The sequence below is a fragment of the Syngnathoides biaculeatus genome, chromosome 19 (genome assembly GCF_019802595.1).
Source record: "Syngnathoides biaculeatus isolate LvHL_M chromosome 19, ASM1980259v1, whole genome shotgun sequence".
NCBI classification, from domain to species: domain Eukaryota; kingdom Metazoa; phylum Chordata; class Actinopteri; order Syngnathiformes; family Syngnathidae; genus Syngnathoides; species Syngnathoides biaculeatus.
Window position 1 is genome coordinate 1,466,603 of NC_084658.1, and position 17,318 is coordinate 1,483,920.

A 17,318-nucleotide genomic window follows, 5' to 3' on the forward strand; every position below is an offset into this window, starting at 1 on the left:
ACAAACTTGGTGAGATTTATTGGAAAAGTCTCAGTAGTGGCGCACATAGTGAACTTGATGTTACCATGTCAGTGCACTTAGTCTGTCCAGACTTATCTCGTTTAAAGCACGTGAAGTTCCTGGAGGTCAGAGGGTGAAACATCATCAGTCTGGTCTCTCCTTGCACCATAGGAAAATGAGTAGGGTATGCTAAACAAAAAGAGGTGCCGAGCAGACCCTGGGTCTTAATAAGAACAGACTCAGATGGAACTGCCTCCACAACTTCCAAAGCAGCACGTGGTTTCATGCACACAACACAATCTTTCTTTAACGATTTAGCTACTGCCACCACTCGTTCGTGGAAGAGATTATCGTTGATCCCAACACCTGTGTCTTCTCTGAACAGTTTCAATATCTTCTCCTTTAAAGTGAGTTTTAACACCACACACTTTTTTTTTCCTTATTTTTTCCAATTGGGAGGTGACAACAGCGTTTAGATGTTCTTGCTTTGACTGGCCACTATGGATGGGTGGCTGCCAATTGTAGCACAATTTAATTGGGACACGTGGATGGCCCCCTGCCCCGTACCATGCCCATAGCGTGAGCATAGTACAGTTCTCTCTGTCTTTATTTGGTAGGGATGACATTGGCTGTAATACAAATGTTATGGTGGGTTCATCAGACCTTGTCACTTTGATAGATATTTGGCCGTGCCAAGTTGACGCTCCCTGATTCCTATGTGGATTTGACCAAGAATCACCATCAATAGAAGTGATGTAATTCGACCAAGTCAACCATTTTGTATCATCTTCATCATGGGCACTCATTAGATAAAACCAATAATCTCGCCACTGATTCATTTTAGTTACTTCAGTATATTACTCTTGTAAATCTGCCCCGAATAGTCAGGAACCACTGAGATCTTGCTAAACCATGTCTGTCGGGACTGTAATTGGTCCAGGGGGATGGTAATGGAAAGTTCTTGAGAAAGGGAAGTTACATTAATTATCATCCCCGTTGTGTCCATCAGGAGCCGAAGGTTTCCCAGGATGGACGTAGACAATAGTCTACGACTGGGCAACTGTTTGGTGTTGATGCTTTCCTTGCCGTGAGGTTGTGCACCACCTGCCATTAGGCACACCCCCTGTAAGAATGTAAACAGCATATTTGGTTGACAGGACTGCGTCAGCCTCTGGCCGGTAGTCTGCTCCATCTTCCTGAGAGGGCTGTGTTTGCCACGGAAAACCCTCTCTCCAACTGTGGTCTTTCGTTGGTACACTGGTGTGTACGTTGTGGAGATCCTACCCAGAGGGACTGGCGTTGCTAGGCCCATCAGCAGGTTTGGATATGTTCAGAGGCGGGAGAGTGAGTATATTGGTGGAATGGTGCTGAGGATGGAACTGCCAGGAAAAAGAGCGAGAGGAAGACCAAAGAGAAGGTTTATGGATGTGGTGAGGAAGACTTGAGGGCAGTTGGGGTGAGAGAGGAAGATGCAGGAGATCGGCTAAGATAGAAAAAGATGACATGCTGTGGCGACCCCTAACGGGACAAGCCGAAAGGAAAAGAAGAAAAAGATAATGTTTTTCCTTCGACTGGCACTATCCTCATTGCCGTTGCAACAATTGAAACACAGTCAGGCCATTGTCTTTTTGTTTCCCTCATTGTCTTTATGAATCTAGCTTTGAATGTTCCGTTTGTACGTTCAACAAGCCCAGCAGATTTCGGATGATACACACAATGATGCTTTAAGTCGACTTTCAGCAGCTGTCCAACCTTTGTCACAGTGTCATTCACAAAATGTGTGCCATTGTCACTTCGAATCACACTTGGAATGCCAAATGTTGGAGTAATGCGATTACACAGTGCTTTTACAACTGTCTTTGCATCAGCATGCGCTGTTGGAAACAACTCAAGCCATTTGGAGAACACATTAATTATCACCAAACAATATTGCATCCCACATGCTTTGTTTAACTCAATGTAATCCATATGGATTCTGTGAAATAGTTCTGGATGTAGAGGAAATGTTCCTCTTCGTGGTCTTACAGTAAATACCCCTGTGGAATGTTTTTTAAACAGATAACACATTGTTGGCAAAAAATTTTTGAAAAGTGTGTAAACCCATGTGTGTAATAATATTGTTGCGTCAATGCCACCATCCCCCCTGTTGACACATGACTCAACCCATGTGTCAATCTAGCTGCCCATCCAAACAATGATTTGGGCAGCCAGGGTTTTCCACCAACCAATTTGCTAACCCCGTCCGTGTCAATTTTCAAGCCTTTGTTTTCCCAATGTGTGCATTCGGTGAGTGGTCCTTTTTTCTGACGTGAAATCAAAATGTCATCTTGGTTTACTGTGTGTGCTTTTGTTTCCTCTTTTACTAGTGCTGTGTCAACTGTGGGGATTCCCTGGGCTGCAGCTTTGGCTGCTTGATCAGCTAGTCTGTTGCCAATTGTGATTGGGTCATTTCCTGATAGGTGAGCTTTACATTTGCAAATACTTTGTCGGACAGTTGTACTGCATCCAGTTACTGCTGGAGAAGTGCCTTGTGAGCAACCTCTTTACCTGTCGTGGTAATAAAGCTCCGGTCTGACCATTGTCGACAGAAAACATGAACTGAGCCTGTCAGGTTCACCAATCAGACATTCATTAGACAGGACAAAAAAGGAAGCAAAGACACCAGTTCAAGTCTCGCGAGGAGAGAGGAGAGGAACTGTCTCGTACAATTCACCACTGCACTCTGTGATTATCCTCTCCTCGGCACCTCTATTTATTTAGTTTGGAGACGCCCTTATTTACATGGATGTTACAAAAAGGAGACGACAAACAAAACGGTTTGAAACAAGGTGTAAATGTTTGTTCATGTGCGTGTGCATGATTGCTGAATACATGTGTGGTCATCATTTCTTTAACAGGCAGCAGTTCTAACACTTCTGATGATTAGATGTTTTTGTTCTTGCTATCTCCTGCAAGGAGGCTGCCACGTTATCTAGGGCAGAGCAAAGCATTTCTTTATTGGAAGCAAATGTATGATAATTATAGTAAGTTTCTTACAGCTTGTCCCTTTCGGGGTCGCCACAGCGTGTCATCTCAGATGAATGCACATATATGTTTGGCACAATTTTTACGCCGGATGCCCTTCCTGACGCAACCCTTCTCAGGGAGTGGAGGCCCCAGTGGGATATGAACCCACAACTCCTGGTTTACCAAACCAGTGTTCGAACCACTAAGCTACGGGTCCTCAAATGTATGATAATTATGATAACAATTATTCCTACATTTCCCCCCTGTTTATCCTACATTTGCTACCACGTTTTCTAGAGCACAGCAAAGAATTCTTCATTGCAGGCAGAGACAGTAACTGAATTGGAGCAGAGCAAAGCATTTCTTCATTGCAGGCAGAAACAGTAACTGAATTAGAGCAGAGCAAAGCATTTCTTCATTGCAGGCAGAAACAGTAACTGAATTGGAGCAGAGCAAGGCATTTCTTCATTGCAGGCAGAACAGTAACTGAATTGGAGCAGAACAAAGTATTTCTTCATTGCAGTCAGAAGCAGTTACTTAATACTATTTAGAATTATTTCTACATTAACCTCCCGTTTATCATAAATTTGCTCAAATCCTTAAATCAACACACTCGGAGGAAAATATAGCACTAATTACTTGTAATTTTCTGGATCAGAGAACAGGTCTGGAAGAGAAGTCATAACATCATCGTGGTCAACAATATCACTGTCATTACCCTGTTGTGCCAATAGTGGATATATTTCTGCCAATTTTGAATTTGTCGGGGCAATAGCAATGGTTATAAGTTGGTTACGTGATGCCTTTATGCAGGTAATACAACAACATCCACACAATGCAAGAATAGCTGCAAACAGCGATAGAAACTAGGACAGAGAACACCAAGTTTTTAGATTTGCCAAACTTTTTTTTTTTTTCCCACCACTCAGACCTGGCTGATGTGTTTACACCAGAGTGCTCCTTCATCTTGTGGTTCAGGGTGCAGAGGCCTTGATTGGCCCTTGTGCGTGACCCATCAGGTGCTGTGATATTTGGAATAAACAACACTGGTCACCGAACATTGAGCAGTCGCCACCCTTCTCGGCCGGGAGGATGTCGACCGCTATGCGGTTCTGGAACGTCATGAGTGAGGTTGCAGCTGGTTGTTCCCTTATGGCAATAAAGCCTGATTCTTACCTAGTTACCTAGATAATTACCTAGTTTTTGTACATTGTAATGTATGTAGTTGATTCTGTCAACGTTTTTATTCAGTTATCCATAACAAGATGGATTCCCATCCTGCAGCAATCTCGTAAACCAATTTATACTCATCTGGTATGCAGTTGGGATGCCATTTGCATCAATGTATGTCAGATCTCCATCTTTCCAAGAGGACCTTCGCCTTCAGGAGAACCCAAGGGGAGGTCCAAAGATTGATGCGGCCAATTGTATATACTCCGCTTTGGATGGAAACACAGTCACAGATAAGAGCAGTGATACCAGTGTACACGTTCCTGCTGCATTTATCAGTGTGTCATACAACTTTTGACCAACACACCACCACAACAAATCGCTGCATGGGAGCAATGGGGCAGTTCGCAGATGGATATCATGACACCATGTTTTGTTGAGACTTCCCACCTTAAAATCTGTCCCTGTAAAGCTAACACGGGAGAAATTAGCCAATGCAACATTAGTAGAAAATATCAGTTTATCCTTTACTGCCTTAGTTGTTGGATAAACACTTTTCCATTTCTGACAAGTGGTGTTAGGAGTTGTTTTAGTCATTACCTCCAGGGTACATAATGTTGGGATTTCTGTTGGAATTACACGTATTAGTGGCCCAGGGCCCATGCATGTGATGTAACTATAGTTTACCTTGTTAGCTGCATTCTACATTAATAAAAAACAGTTTTGTTTCTTATTTGTAAAAATGATAATCATAATAATGAAAAAATGTTCCTCAGGTTTTTTCGGTTAAAATACTCCCTCCATAGTATACGTACTCTTTTGTATGGCATTCGGGTTTAAGGTAGCATTAAATTGGCAAATGGTGAGAAGAAAGTGGGGGTTTCATTTAGCATAAGCCCAAAGATGGAATCCCCAGGAATTAGACTATGCCAAGGAATTGAAAAAGTGCTGAACTGATTCAATGGGAGGCACACATGGAGTCCTCCCCTCATGCCTCGGTGACTGCCGCATAGTTGTTTACCAATGTTATTTGACATGAGGTTGCACCTCTTCATCTTATGTGTGGTAGGCATAGTTGACTGAGTATAATTATTGGTTCTGTTGTTATGTATTTCTGTCAGCTTTACAGGTGTCCAAAAGTAGCATACGAACAAAAATATCATTACACCTGTCAATGTTCCAGCCCAACATGCTATCATATCATTTAGCCATTTTGAAGTCATATCAACCAAGTCACCCCTAAATGAGTCAAGTGTCTTTTAAATCTTCACCAGCCTTAAGGTATTTTCAGATACTATAAATCTGCACCCACTGTATGCTGGACTTTGCTCACCTTTCCCCTTGGGTGACTCAGCTGAGATGACCTTTTACAGTGTGTAAGGTGTATCCACGTGTTTCTTTCTGCTATTTTGTCCATGTCATTCAGCTCTTGCTCAGTCTATGCCAGTGTTCGGATAAAACTGCATGTACAGTAGATGTTAATTCATAAACAGACATAGGATGAATAAACAGATGGCAGTAATAAGGTTATTAAAGCACAGTAACTTGTTACATTTTTTTTTCTGATGGTGTAGTGCAGGGATGTCAAACTCATTTCTCTTGCGGGCCACGTTGTAGTCCGGGTTTCCCTCAGAGGAACATTTCAGTTTTAGTAGGACATTTGCTTTCTACATACTTCGAGTCCTTCCACATAAATTTTTTCCCCAGATATTCTGTATCAACTATTTTGCTATTTATCAACTATTTTGCTACTTGTTTTTCCCTTGTTGGAGTCAGTGGTTCACCTAGGGTGACTATACTGACTTCCCCCTGAACAGGGTGACAATTACGTTCTGTTTGAGGTAATTCTCAAGCTTCTACCTCAAGTGTTGGAGAATTCTTACCTCTGCATCCTCAAACAGTTGTCTTTCAATTTCCTGTTCAAATGAGGTAGCGAACCTCCACTCACACTTTTAAACATGCACACGTTTCACGGAGCTCACGTACAGGACATACCTTGCCCTTTTCTCAGTTTTATAGACTAATTAGTCTATTCGATAGTGACTAGTATTCTCGAGGTTTGGTTCTGCCGCAGTCACCCAGACGCGCATTCACTCATTCCTCATGAGTGTGGGAGTTTCCTACTCACCAAAGATGTCTTCACTTACTTCGGCTTCTCGTCAACCCTCAGCCTCCAGGCGCAAAGTCGAGGCCCAGTCCCGGAAAGGGTCTCAAGTGCTCTGGCCACGGTCTTTGCCTGGACGTCGACTCGGCCCCTGGAAACCTCAGGTATCTTGAGATCCGGCTCGAAGGACCAAGTAAATGTCAGGTTCACCAATCAGACATTCATTAGACAGGACAAAAAAGGAAGCAAAGACACCAGTTCAAGTCTCGCGAGGAGAGAGGAGAGGAACTGTCTCGTACAATTCACCACTGCACACTCTGATTATCCTCTCCTCGGCACCTCTATTTATTCAGTTTTGAGACGCTCCTTATTTACATGGATTTTACAAAAAGGAGACGACAAGCAAAACAGTTTGAAACAAGGTTTAAATGTTTGATTGCTGAATACATGTGTGGTCATCATTTCTTTAACAGGCAGCAGTTCTAACAGTTCTGATGATTAGATGTTTTAGTTCTTGCTATCTCCTGCTAGGAGGCTGCCACGTTATCTAGGGCAGAGCAAAGCATTTCTTTATTGGAAGCAAATGTATGATAATTATGATCACAATTATTCCTACAAAGCCCCAGCCACATTCGCTGTGAGTCCAGATTGTAACATGTTTCTTTACAAGCCTGGATCAGTGCAGACAACTCTGCGCCCTGTGCTGAATACACAGAGTTAAGTGTTGCCTGAAACAAGACCTTAGTTTGTCATTATAACAAATTCCACCCTGTTGCGGCAGTCTTCCCCTTTGCTTGCTGATCTGTCAACAAAAAGAACCTCTCCAGTTGGGAGGGGAGTGTCCATGAGGTTAGGTCGTGGTTTGGTGGAAATTTGTACGTGGCTTCCACAGTTGTGTGGAGTGCCCTCTCCCGGTGCGGGCATAAGTGTCGCTGAATTCAGTGCCCCAATTGTGATGTGTCCCTGTGATAAGAATGTCACAGTGCAATGTATGTGTCGTGCTGGTGAGAATAATGCCAACTTTGTTTCCAGCAGAAGGACTGAAACTGCGTGTAGCACTTTCAGTGTTAACTGGTGGAACACGATTACTTCCGCAGATGCCTCAACAGCCAGAGCAGCGGCCAGCACTGCCTGAAAGCACCCTGGAGTGGCTCGTGCTACGGAATCCAATTGTTGTGAATAGTATGCAACTGGTCTCATTTTTCCTCTGTGTTTCTACAGCAACACTGAGGTCACTAACTCATTTTTTGCGGTCACTGTCTGCTCAAAGGGCCTGTCATAATTGTGTGCTAGCACAGCTGAACCAATGAGTTCTCTCTTGACAAGATCAAAAGCTTTGTTGGCTTCTGGCGTCCATGCATTTTTGTCTTGTAATGTCATTGTCATAAATGATCTTCAGCAATGGTCGTATGATTTCTGAGTAATTTGCAATCCAGGCGCGACAATAATTGACCCCTCCGTGGATATTGCGCAATCCGCGTCACTGACCAATCAGAGGCCAGAGATCTGCATAAACCAAAGCCCGTTTGTGCTCCCGCCATTTTCTCAGACAACATTGCATGGTCCAGTATAGGTTTAGTTAGCGTTTTATCGCGTATTTGGATTATTTAACAACAAATATGGTTAAGAGGTGTAGTCACGGACTTTGTAATAGTGACGACAGGTATCCTGAAAGGCTCGTTGGTGGAGTTCCATTCGTACCCTTTCCAAAACCGAAGACCCAGTAGGAAAAATGCCTTCGTTAGATCAAACTTTGTGGAAGACCGCATCATCAACTAAATCCATCTAAAATCAACTGGAACAGATATGTTTGCACGAAGGTATGCCTTATATTTGATTTTCAATACGTCTCGTATAAATGAATTTGAAGTTCTTCGCTAGCATAACACTGCTACGTGTGAACGATTGCCACCCTTATTCTTTGTTGAGCGATATTTAGCGATGATCGGACTGCACAAACGTATTGATTTCTTGCTGGCTTCCGACCGAAGCCTAACCAGACTGTGTTTGCAAGAAGATATGCCCTAAATTTGATTTTTAATACACGTCTCGTATAAATGAATGAGACATTCTCCACTAGCATAACACTGCTGCGTGTGAACGATTGACACACTTATTCTTTGTTGAACGATATTTAGCGATGATCGGACTGCACAAACGTATTGATTTCTTGCTGGCTCACGGCAGAAGCTTAACCAGACTGTGTTTGCACGAAGATATGCCCTAAATTTGATTTTTAATACACGTCTCGTATAAATGAATGAGACGTTCTCCACTAGCATAACACTGCTGCGTGTGAACGATTGACACACTTATTCTTTGTTGAGCGATATTTAGCGATGATTGGACTGCACAAACGTATTGATTTCTTGCTGGCCCGCGGCAGAAGCTTAACCATACTGTTTGCACGAAGATATGCCCTAAATTTGATTTTTAATACACGTCTCGTATAAATGAATGAGACGTTCTCCGCTAGCATAACACCGCTACGTGTGAACGATTGACACACTTATTCTTTGTTGAGCGATATTTAGCGATGATCGGACTGCACAAACGTATCGATTTCTTGCTGGCTCGCGGCCGAAGCTTAACCAGACTGTGTTTGCACGAAGATATGCCCTAAATTTGATTTTTAATACACGTCTCGTATAAATGAATGAGACGTTCTCCGCTAGCATAACACTGCTGCGTGTGAAGGATTGACACACTTATTCTTTGTTGAGCGATATTTAGCGATGATCGGACTGCACAAACGTATTGATTTCTTGCTGGCTCGCGGCCGAAGCTTATTCAGACTGTGTTTGCACAAAGATATGCCCTAAATTTGATTTTTATACACGTTGAAATGAATGAGACGTTCTTCGCTCGCATAACACCGCTACGTGTGAACGATTGACACACTTATTCTTTGTTGAGCGATATTTAGCGATGATCGGACTGCACAAACGTATCGATTTCTTGCTGGCTCGCGGCCGAAGCTTAACCAGACTGTGTTTGCACGAAGATATGCCCTAAATTTGATTTTTAATACACGTCTCGTATAAATGAATGAGACTTTCTCCGCTAGCATAACACCGCTACGTGTGAATGATTGAATGAAATCAGAAGCATGGCGTCTCTCTCAATTAAGAATGTATTGTATTTAGAATCTATAATATATCGTTGATTTGAATGAATTCAGAAGCATGGAGTCTGTCTCAGTTCAGAATTTATTGTATTGTATTTGCCATTTTTACTGTTTGTCTTACGTCAGCGCACGTGGCGTGACGTCACTTCAGGAGGGGTGGTTAAGTGCCACGTATGGAGGGGCCAATTGCAAAGACCCAAAAATGACATTATGTGCTTTTTGGTTACCGGTTGTGGAGCTGTGGCAACGACTTGATTCTGTTTGTCACCGACAATGCATCCTCATTCAGTCAAAATGTGTCCTAGATAGGTCTCTTCTTGTTTCCATAATTGCATTTTGTCTTTTGAAACTTTGTTTTCTGTGTCATGCCAATATTGCAGTCACGCTAATCTATCGATTTTGCATTGCTCTTGTGTTTTTGAGGCCACTATAATGTCGTCCACATATACCAAAATTTGGCTTTTGTGTGGGGCATTAAATGAGGCCAAACACCTTGTGATTGCTTCTGAGAAAATTGTTAGGGAGTCACAAAATCCCTGGGATAGCCTTGTAAATTTTTCACCTTTGAACGTAAACGTGAACCAGTATTGGCTGTCAGGTGGACAGGGATGCTCCAAAACGCATTACTCAGGTCCACCACTAAAAACCAGCTGGTTCTGGGTTGTAATGAGTTAATAAGTGTGTGGATTAGGAACATTTGGTGGACGCAATTGTACTGCTTGGTTTACTGCACGCAAATCCTGAATTAATCTCCATTTGTTTGGTTATGCTTTTTGGACTGGGAACATAAGCGTTATTACATGGAGATTTTGGGCACGCACGGAAAATTCCTGCCTTTTTTAATTCATCAACTACGGGTCGGATCCCCATTTCAGCATCTTTTTTCAGCGGGTATTGGCAAATTATCGGTCTGTGTTCCGTTTTTCCCTGTATAATTACTGGTGGTGTGTTTGTCACGAGTCCAATGTCAGCAGGTCCAGTGCTCCACATCCCGGATGGAAGATGACAAATGGCATCTTCCTCAACAGGGGTGAGAACATAAACTTCGGCTAATCAGCTGTAGTGGACTTGTGCAAACCTATCAAAATTCCATCGAACACGCAATCGGAACCATCCTGATTCTGTTTCTTCAACATCGGTGAAGTTTTGTGATTGGACCCAAATTTCGTGTGGGATTGTTCCGGCCAAATTGTTCGTGTCTCTCCATTCACATTGTTTTGGCTTCGCGAGTGAAATGTGTGGATGCTGCCCAGGAGGGAGCAGCATTTTCACTTCCGCAGTGAGTCTGACAATGGCAAATCACCATTTTCCTTTCCAATAAATGTAATTGACCTCCACTTGTTGTTCAGCCAATTCCAAAAACAATTTGGTGTAATCTTGATCAGGAACCGGGATTCTTTGTACCTAATGGTGACATGTAAATTATTTCAGTTCTACATGTCACCTCCCGGGCGGACCCTCCCATGAACTACTTTTAGTAAATTTTCAACACCACATTCCTCTTCAGGCAAATCCAGCAACCAATAATAATGTTGCCCATTTTCTTAAATTTTGATGTTTGCTTCCATTCGCCCCTATTTATTAATTATGATGCTAACTGATCTCTAATTGTGTCAATGCATCGCAGCCTTTTAAATTGAGCGGGCACCGTTGGCTGTAGAACTGATTCCACACTTGTCTTTTTATTTGGGTCATCAGTACTGAACATGTGTTTAATGTTTTTCTCAACATTTTCATCGTTGTCGCTATCGGAGGAATGCAGAGGGTGGGTCACCAATCTGCGGTCCGCGGCCCCTCTGGAGTCCGGCCTAGTCATTCATCATCAGATGGATCGTTAACACTGCGTCGACTAGGCTTGGCCTTGGCTTTACAATGGCGAGAGCGATGACCCTCTTCTCCGCAGTTAAGACACTTGCCTTCTCTAAACAACTTTTGGTTTTTGGGTGATAATTTAGACAAGTCAAATGGAAGTTTTTTGTTCCTCCTGTCACGTGGTCCCCCTTTTGTGTCACGACCCTTTCCTGTAAAGTTAATGTTTACCACAGGATGCTCTACTTTTTTATTTTTCTGTTTGACACATTCATTATTTTTTGCATAATTTAGGATTTCCTCCATTGGGCTAATCGGCCAATTAAAATTATGCTTCTTTATATAATTACAAATTTCTGATCGAACTTGATTAATAAATTGTTGTTTTAAATGGGAGTTAAATAATTCCCTTTGAGCCTCTGGAATTTCACCGTGCACCTTGAAAATGGTGCGCAGGCTGTGAAAGAAATCATCTAGACTCCTCTAGTTTCTGGGTGCATTTCACAATTTCCTTTGGATCAGCACTTTTTCTGAATACATTAACACATCTTTCCATGATTTGCCGTAAACGTCCACCGACCTGACGTGTCAGTTTTTTATAAGGAATGAACTGTCCGTCATTTCGTCTCGGAACATACTGTTGGTCTATAGCGCCATATTTTGACCCTGTTGTTAATGCCACTAGTTTCAAAAATTCCCCTGCATTTAGGCTGTGAACCACGTCTGTCATTTCATTAACGAATGCATCCGAGTCGTCATTTGGATTCGGGAGTGATCTTGCAATGTTTCTGTAATCGGTTGGGGCCCATGGTCTGTACACAAAGATGGGATCATCACTCTGGACAGGCATTTTGTACCATCGGGTAGGCCTGAACTTGATCATTTTCATAGGGGTGATGACTCATGTCTGGGACTAGTGGGGCATCCGAATGTCTCCACTGGCCCACTGATCCCTTAGATTGGATCTGATAAAGGCTGGTGTTACAACTTGCCCTGCATGGTTCATTCTGTTCTATTTGCCCGTCAGTCAGTTTACCTGTCACCTGAGAATATGATGGCAAAGGTGAATATAATTTTTGCTTGGGTGTCTTTGATATCATATTGCCAGATTGTGCAGTTGTGGTCTTTTTTTTTTTTTATTTTATTTTATTTTTTTTTTTCCCCAGTTTTACGACTGAATTTCTCAGGCCCTATCCAGAAGGGGCCTTACAATAAAACCACTCTTTACCGTGGGTATTATCTTTTCTCTTCTGCCTGTCTTTAATAGATAATTTACTGAGAAGTTGGTCCAATTCTTCACATTTGTCTACATTTCCAGGAAACACATAGTTTTTCTGCCACTTTTTGGTGAATTTTGTTGTTCCCTTGTAATCAATTTCAGGCAAAAGGCATTTTTCCTTTACTTCAGCCTTGGAAAGTGGACAGTTGGATTTCTTAGTTGACATTGCCTCCATTTCTGACCGTCTTATTTCTTATAGGCGAATAGATATGATTCCTGAGTTTTGAGAAAAATTCAAAATGCCTGACTTCGGGTTGAATACCAAGCTTCTACTCTCAATTATGAGCGGGTATTTCCTGGGTGTTTTTACACACGACCACTTAGTCAGTTTTAGCTTTCTCAAACTTTGGACATTCACTGTACACATTCACTCTCACAGACTGATCAATTTCTGTTTCCTGAAACTAAAAGTTTCTCTTCGGAGGTAGCGATCTTCTGACTATCTACTTCCTTTGAAAATAGGAAATATACTAGTCATTTGACAATAGTTATTCTGTGCTATTTAATTTGTGAAAAATGTAAAATGTACTAGTTGCTCGACAAAAGTTATTCTGTGCTATTTTCTTTGTGGAAAAATAGGTAATATACTCATCCGTCGACTAGATATTCTGTGCTATTCTTCCTGTGAAAAATGGGAAATATACTCATCTTTCAACTACATATTCTGTGCTATTCTTCCTTTGAAAAAATAGGAAATATACTAGTCTTTTGACTAGATATTCTGTACTATTTTTCTTTTTTATTTTAATCTCTCCATTGGTTGAGACACATGCAATTCCTTGGATGACGTTTGTGTTCTCCCGGCGGAGAATGTCTGAGGGCTAGCCTCGTGGAAACGAGGATTTTCCAGGTCTCCTGGAGACTCGGACGGTGCACCGATTTCAGTCGTTGTCAATCATTCGCCAAAAATAAAACGTCATCCGGCTCGAAGGACCAAGTTTTAGAATGTCAGTGATGTTCCTAGAAAAACAGCTTAGACAAGCCTTGAGGACTGTCGTGAATGAATTCAAACCAACCAAGATTGTCTTACTCGCAGGGGACAAGCAGGGAGACCTACTGCATGAGTGCTCTCCCCCAGACTGCCAAAGTGGTAGTCCCCGTCTGGTCTTTTTTTTTATTGTTTTCTCAGGTCAAAGGGTTATGTGGTTACAAGCTCACACAGTGAAAATGTTGACACAGATGGCTACACCAACAGCACATTAACACTAAGGTACATGTTTTTTCAAGGCTGCAAGAGTGTCCTGATAACCCCACAAGAGAAAAAGCAGGGCATTGTTTAAAGACCTGTTTATGCCATTTGGGGGGGTATGCTCTAGTGGTAGAAAGGGGATACCGCCTCCCTGTGTTGAGGAGTATCTGCTTAAGATCAGAAGGGAAACACGCTGAGGTTCGGATAGACATCACTTCCCAGTGTTCGGGGGTACATGCTTGAGGTCAGCAGGGGGGGCATTTGGCTCCCAGGTGTCACTGGGTCACATTCTAAGACATGCACACAGCTCACAAAGAGATGATAAAACAATTCTAACAGTAACTATAGTTGTAATGATATGCTTTTTTCATGATTACTAATGTAGTAATGAATTCTTTCACACTGACACAACACGGTTGGACAGTGTCAGGGGGGCAACTGTGGTGAAGGGTGCCTCCTGCAGTCCACAATACCATACCATACCAAAGCTCCAGTCTTGCCACTTCCTGTTGATACGCAGACTCATCACAGTCTTTGATGAGGCCGATGACTGTGGTGTCATCTGCAAGCTTGGTGAGTTTCACAGTCAGGTGCCTCGAGGTGCAGTCATTTGTGTAGTGTGAAAAGAGCAGAGAGGAGAGGACACAACCTTGGGGTGCCCCAGTCCTGATCGTGCGCGTGGATGAGTTGGTGTGCCCCACCTTCACCTGCTATTTCCTGCCCATCAGGAAGTTGTTGATCCACTGGGACGTGGCAGGCGAGATGCTGAGCTGGAGAAATTTGGAGGAGAGGAGGTCAGGGAGGATGGTGTTAAACGCAGAGTCAAAGTCCACAAACAGGATCCTCAAATAGGTTCCCTGGCTGTTGAGATGTTCAAGGATGATGTCCAGACCCATGTTAACGGCACCATCTGCAGTTCTGTTACCTCGATCAGGAAACTGCTGTGGGTCCAGCTGGGTGAGGTGGTCCAGTACAAAGCGTTCAAAGGACTTCGTGACCACAGATGTCAAGGCAACAGGCCTGTAGTCATTAAGAACTTAGTTTGCTGCTTTTTTTGGGGGGGTGGGGTATGATGGTGGAGCATTTAAAGCAGGTTAGTACTTCAGTCCAATAACAAAACACTATTCAAGTTGTGATTGTGGACACAGGGACCCATTACTCCTAATCACTCCTTTCCAGATTTTTGCTCTCATTGCCCACGTTAGCAGTTAAGCCCCCCAGCAGAACTACAGTATCCCTAGCATTAGCACTCTTCAGCAAAGACTCCAAAATGGGTGGGTTCTCTGAACTGTTCTTTGATGCATAGGCCCAGACAACTATCAGGACACTTGCCCCCACCTCAAGGTTTCTGTAGCCAAGTATTGCATCACCAATATCACCAATATCAAGGTCCCCACCTTTGGCCACCACCCAGCTCACACTGCACCCGACCCCTATGGTCCCTCTCACTGGTGGTGAGCCCATGGGAAGGGGTCCCATGTCATCCTTTCGGGCCCCATGGCTCCAGGCCCAGCCACAAGGCACTCTCCTTCGAGGTCTATCTCCAGGCCTGGCTTTAGAGGGGTGCCTTTTGACCTGCTTCTGGGCAATGATAGGGGTTTATGGAGCCCTGCTTTGTCTGGTCCCTTGCCTAGGACTTATTTGCTATGCTGACCCTACCAGGGGCATGAAACCCTGAACAACTTAGTTCTCAGGATCAATGGGACCAACAAACCCGTCTACCACGATCAGGTGACAGCTCAAAAAGGTGGAGAATAAAAACACAGTTTTCTGTGGCTATTTCTAGTTCCGTTACCTAACAAAAAAAAGTTAGGATAATTTGAATGACTACTCTAAGCCAGAGTATGACCCCAACCACCACCATTCTTCTCTTGCCCAAAGGCAGCTGGGTTTGGATCCAGATCAACCGCAACCCTAATAAGGGCATGTTTTGTTTTGTATGTGTGTGCATGTTGATTGTATGTGTGTATGGGATACACCCTGAACTGGTTGCCAGGCAATCGCAGGGCACATCGAGACAAACAGCCATACTTACAATCACACCTACGGGAAATTTAGAGTGTCCAATTAATGATGCACGTTTTTGGGATGTGGGAGGAAACCGGAGTGCCCGAAGGAAACCCACGCAGACATGGAGAGAACATGCAAACTCCACACAGGCTGGTCTGGGATGGTATAAATGGTCTTTTTTTTTTTTTTTTTTTTCATTGGTCCATGTTGTCACGTTAGGGATGGCGCTTTAATATGTATCAATCCAGCTTTTTTTTTGGGCTGGGGGTATCCAGAAATCCACGATGCACTGAATCTGCGATTGGTGATCTGCGAACCAGAGTGGGATTACTGTGTGCGTGTGTGTGTGCATTTATTTATATATATATATATATATATATATATATATATATATATATATATATATATATATAGGAGGAGTGTTGCTAACCACATTTGCCCCTATTTCTAAACCACTTCTAGTCAAATAAAGCTTTGTGTCATATCTAAATATTTTATTGGTAATTATTCTGCAGGTGCACCACAAGTCTCTGAGTTTGGGAGAAGTGCTGGATGGTGACAGAATGGCCGAATCATTGTATCAGATTCGGTTTAGAGAGAATGTTGAGAAGAAAACTCTTTGCCAGCTCACACTTTCAGAGAAACAGGTATGAAATAGTTCGGGACTCTTAGGCATTTACCATAATACAATGCTGGACAAACCAATTTTTTTTGGGTTAGGGCCTAATGCTTAAAAATCAAAATTCTGAATCTCAGTGGTCAAACTGTATTAATTTTGGTTACTAATTGTTGGAGATTGCAAACCAGTGTAATCATATTTGGTATTCTCCTTCGTGGAATTAATTTGTTAGTAGCTGTTTTTGTCGTTTCTCACTGTATTGCATTGCAGCAGAATAGAATCCATTAACAGAGTAATTGGCATCTTTTGGGTGGGTTTTTTTTTTTGTAGCGTTGGCAGTCAGTATATCCTTTTGTATAATTTTTAACTGAATTAGGATCACTGTATACAAATGTACAAAACACAAGACAGTGATTCTCAACCTTTTTGGGGTCCTACAAATTTTTCCTCAACCTAAAGGAGCCCCCCACGCCAAATCGAGTCAGTGGGCGTGGTCTTTAGTGTTACAATGTGATAAAAATAGCAGAAAGTGCATTTTCAATTGCATATATTTCTTAAACTGCGTAAGAATACAGCATTTTTATGCAGTTTAAGAAATATATAACAAACAGCATTTTATTTAGCAGCATTCAGAAATATTTAACAAGATATTTTTTTTTCATTTAGTAGTCTTGGGACAATTGTAACAAAACAACAATAAAACAAGTATAAAATCTCTACGAATATATAATAAAGTCCTTTTAGTTTACATGGATAAAGGTTTTAGACTTAGAAAGACCTTAAAGGTCTTCGAAAATGTTGATGGATATTGTGAGGGAGGAAATGAGGACAGTGGGTGTATGAGATTGGCTTAGATGGAAAATGATGGCACGCTGTGGCGACCCCTAATGGGACAAGCCGAAAGCAGAAGAAGATAAAGGTTCTATCACCTTAACGATCTTTTCAAAAAGGTGTTTTGCAATTACCGTAATTTCTCATGTGTAATGCACAAAATTTTCCAAAAAT

General features: G+C 42.4%; 1 protein-coding gene across 3 annotated transcripts in view; it reads left to right on the forward strand.

The window, feature by feature from the left end:
* Nucleotides 1-17,318, forward strand: part of tm9sf1 (transmembrane 9 superfamily member 1) — a 60,094-nt gene that overhangs the window by 18,370 nt on the left and 24,406 nt on the right. For 2 of the 3 annotated variants that reach the window (XM_061805757.1, XM_061805755.1), the window contains exon 3: nucleotides 16,210-16,341. The exons of the other annotated variant lie outside the window; for it this stretch is intronic. In XM_061805757.1, the coding sequence (XP_061661741.1) occupies nucleotides 16,210-16,341 (132 nt within the window). The remainder of the gene's footprint in view (nucleotides 1-16,209; nucleotides 16,342-17,318) is intronic. 3 annotated transcript variants of the gene reach the window in all.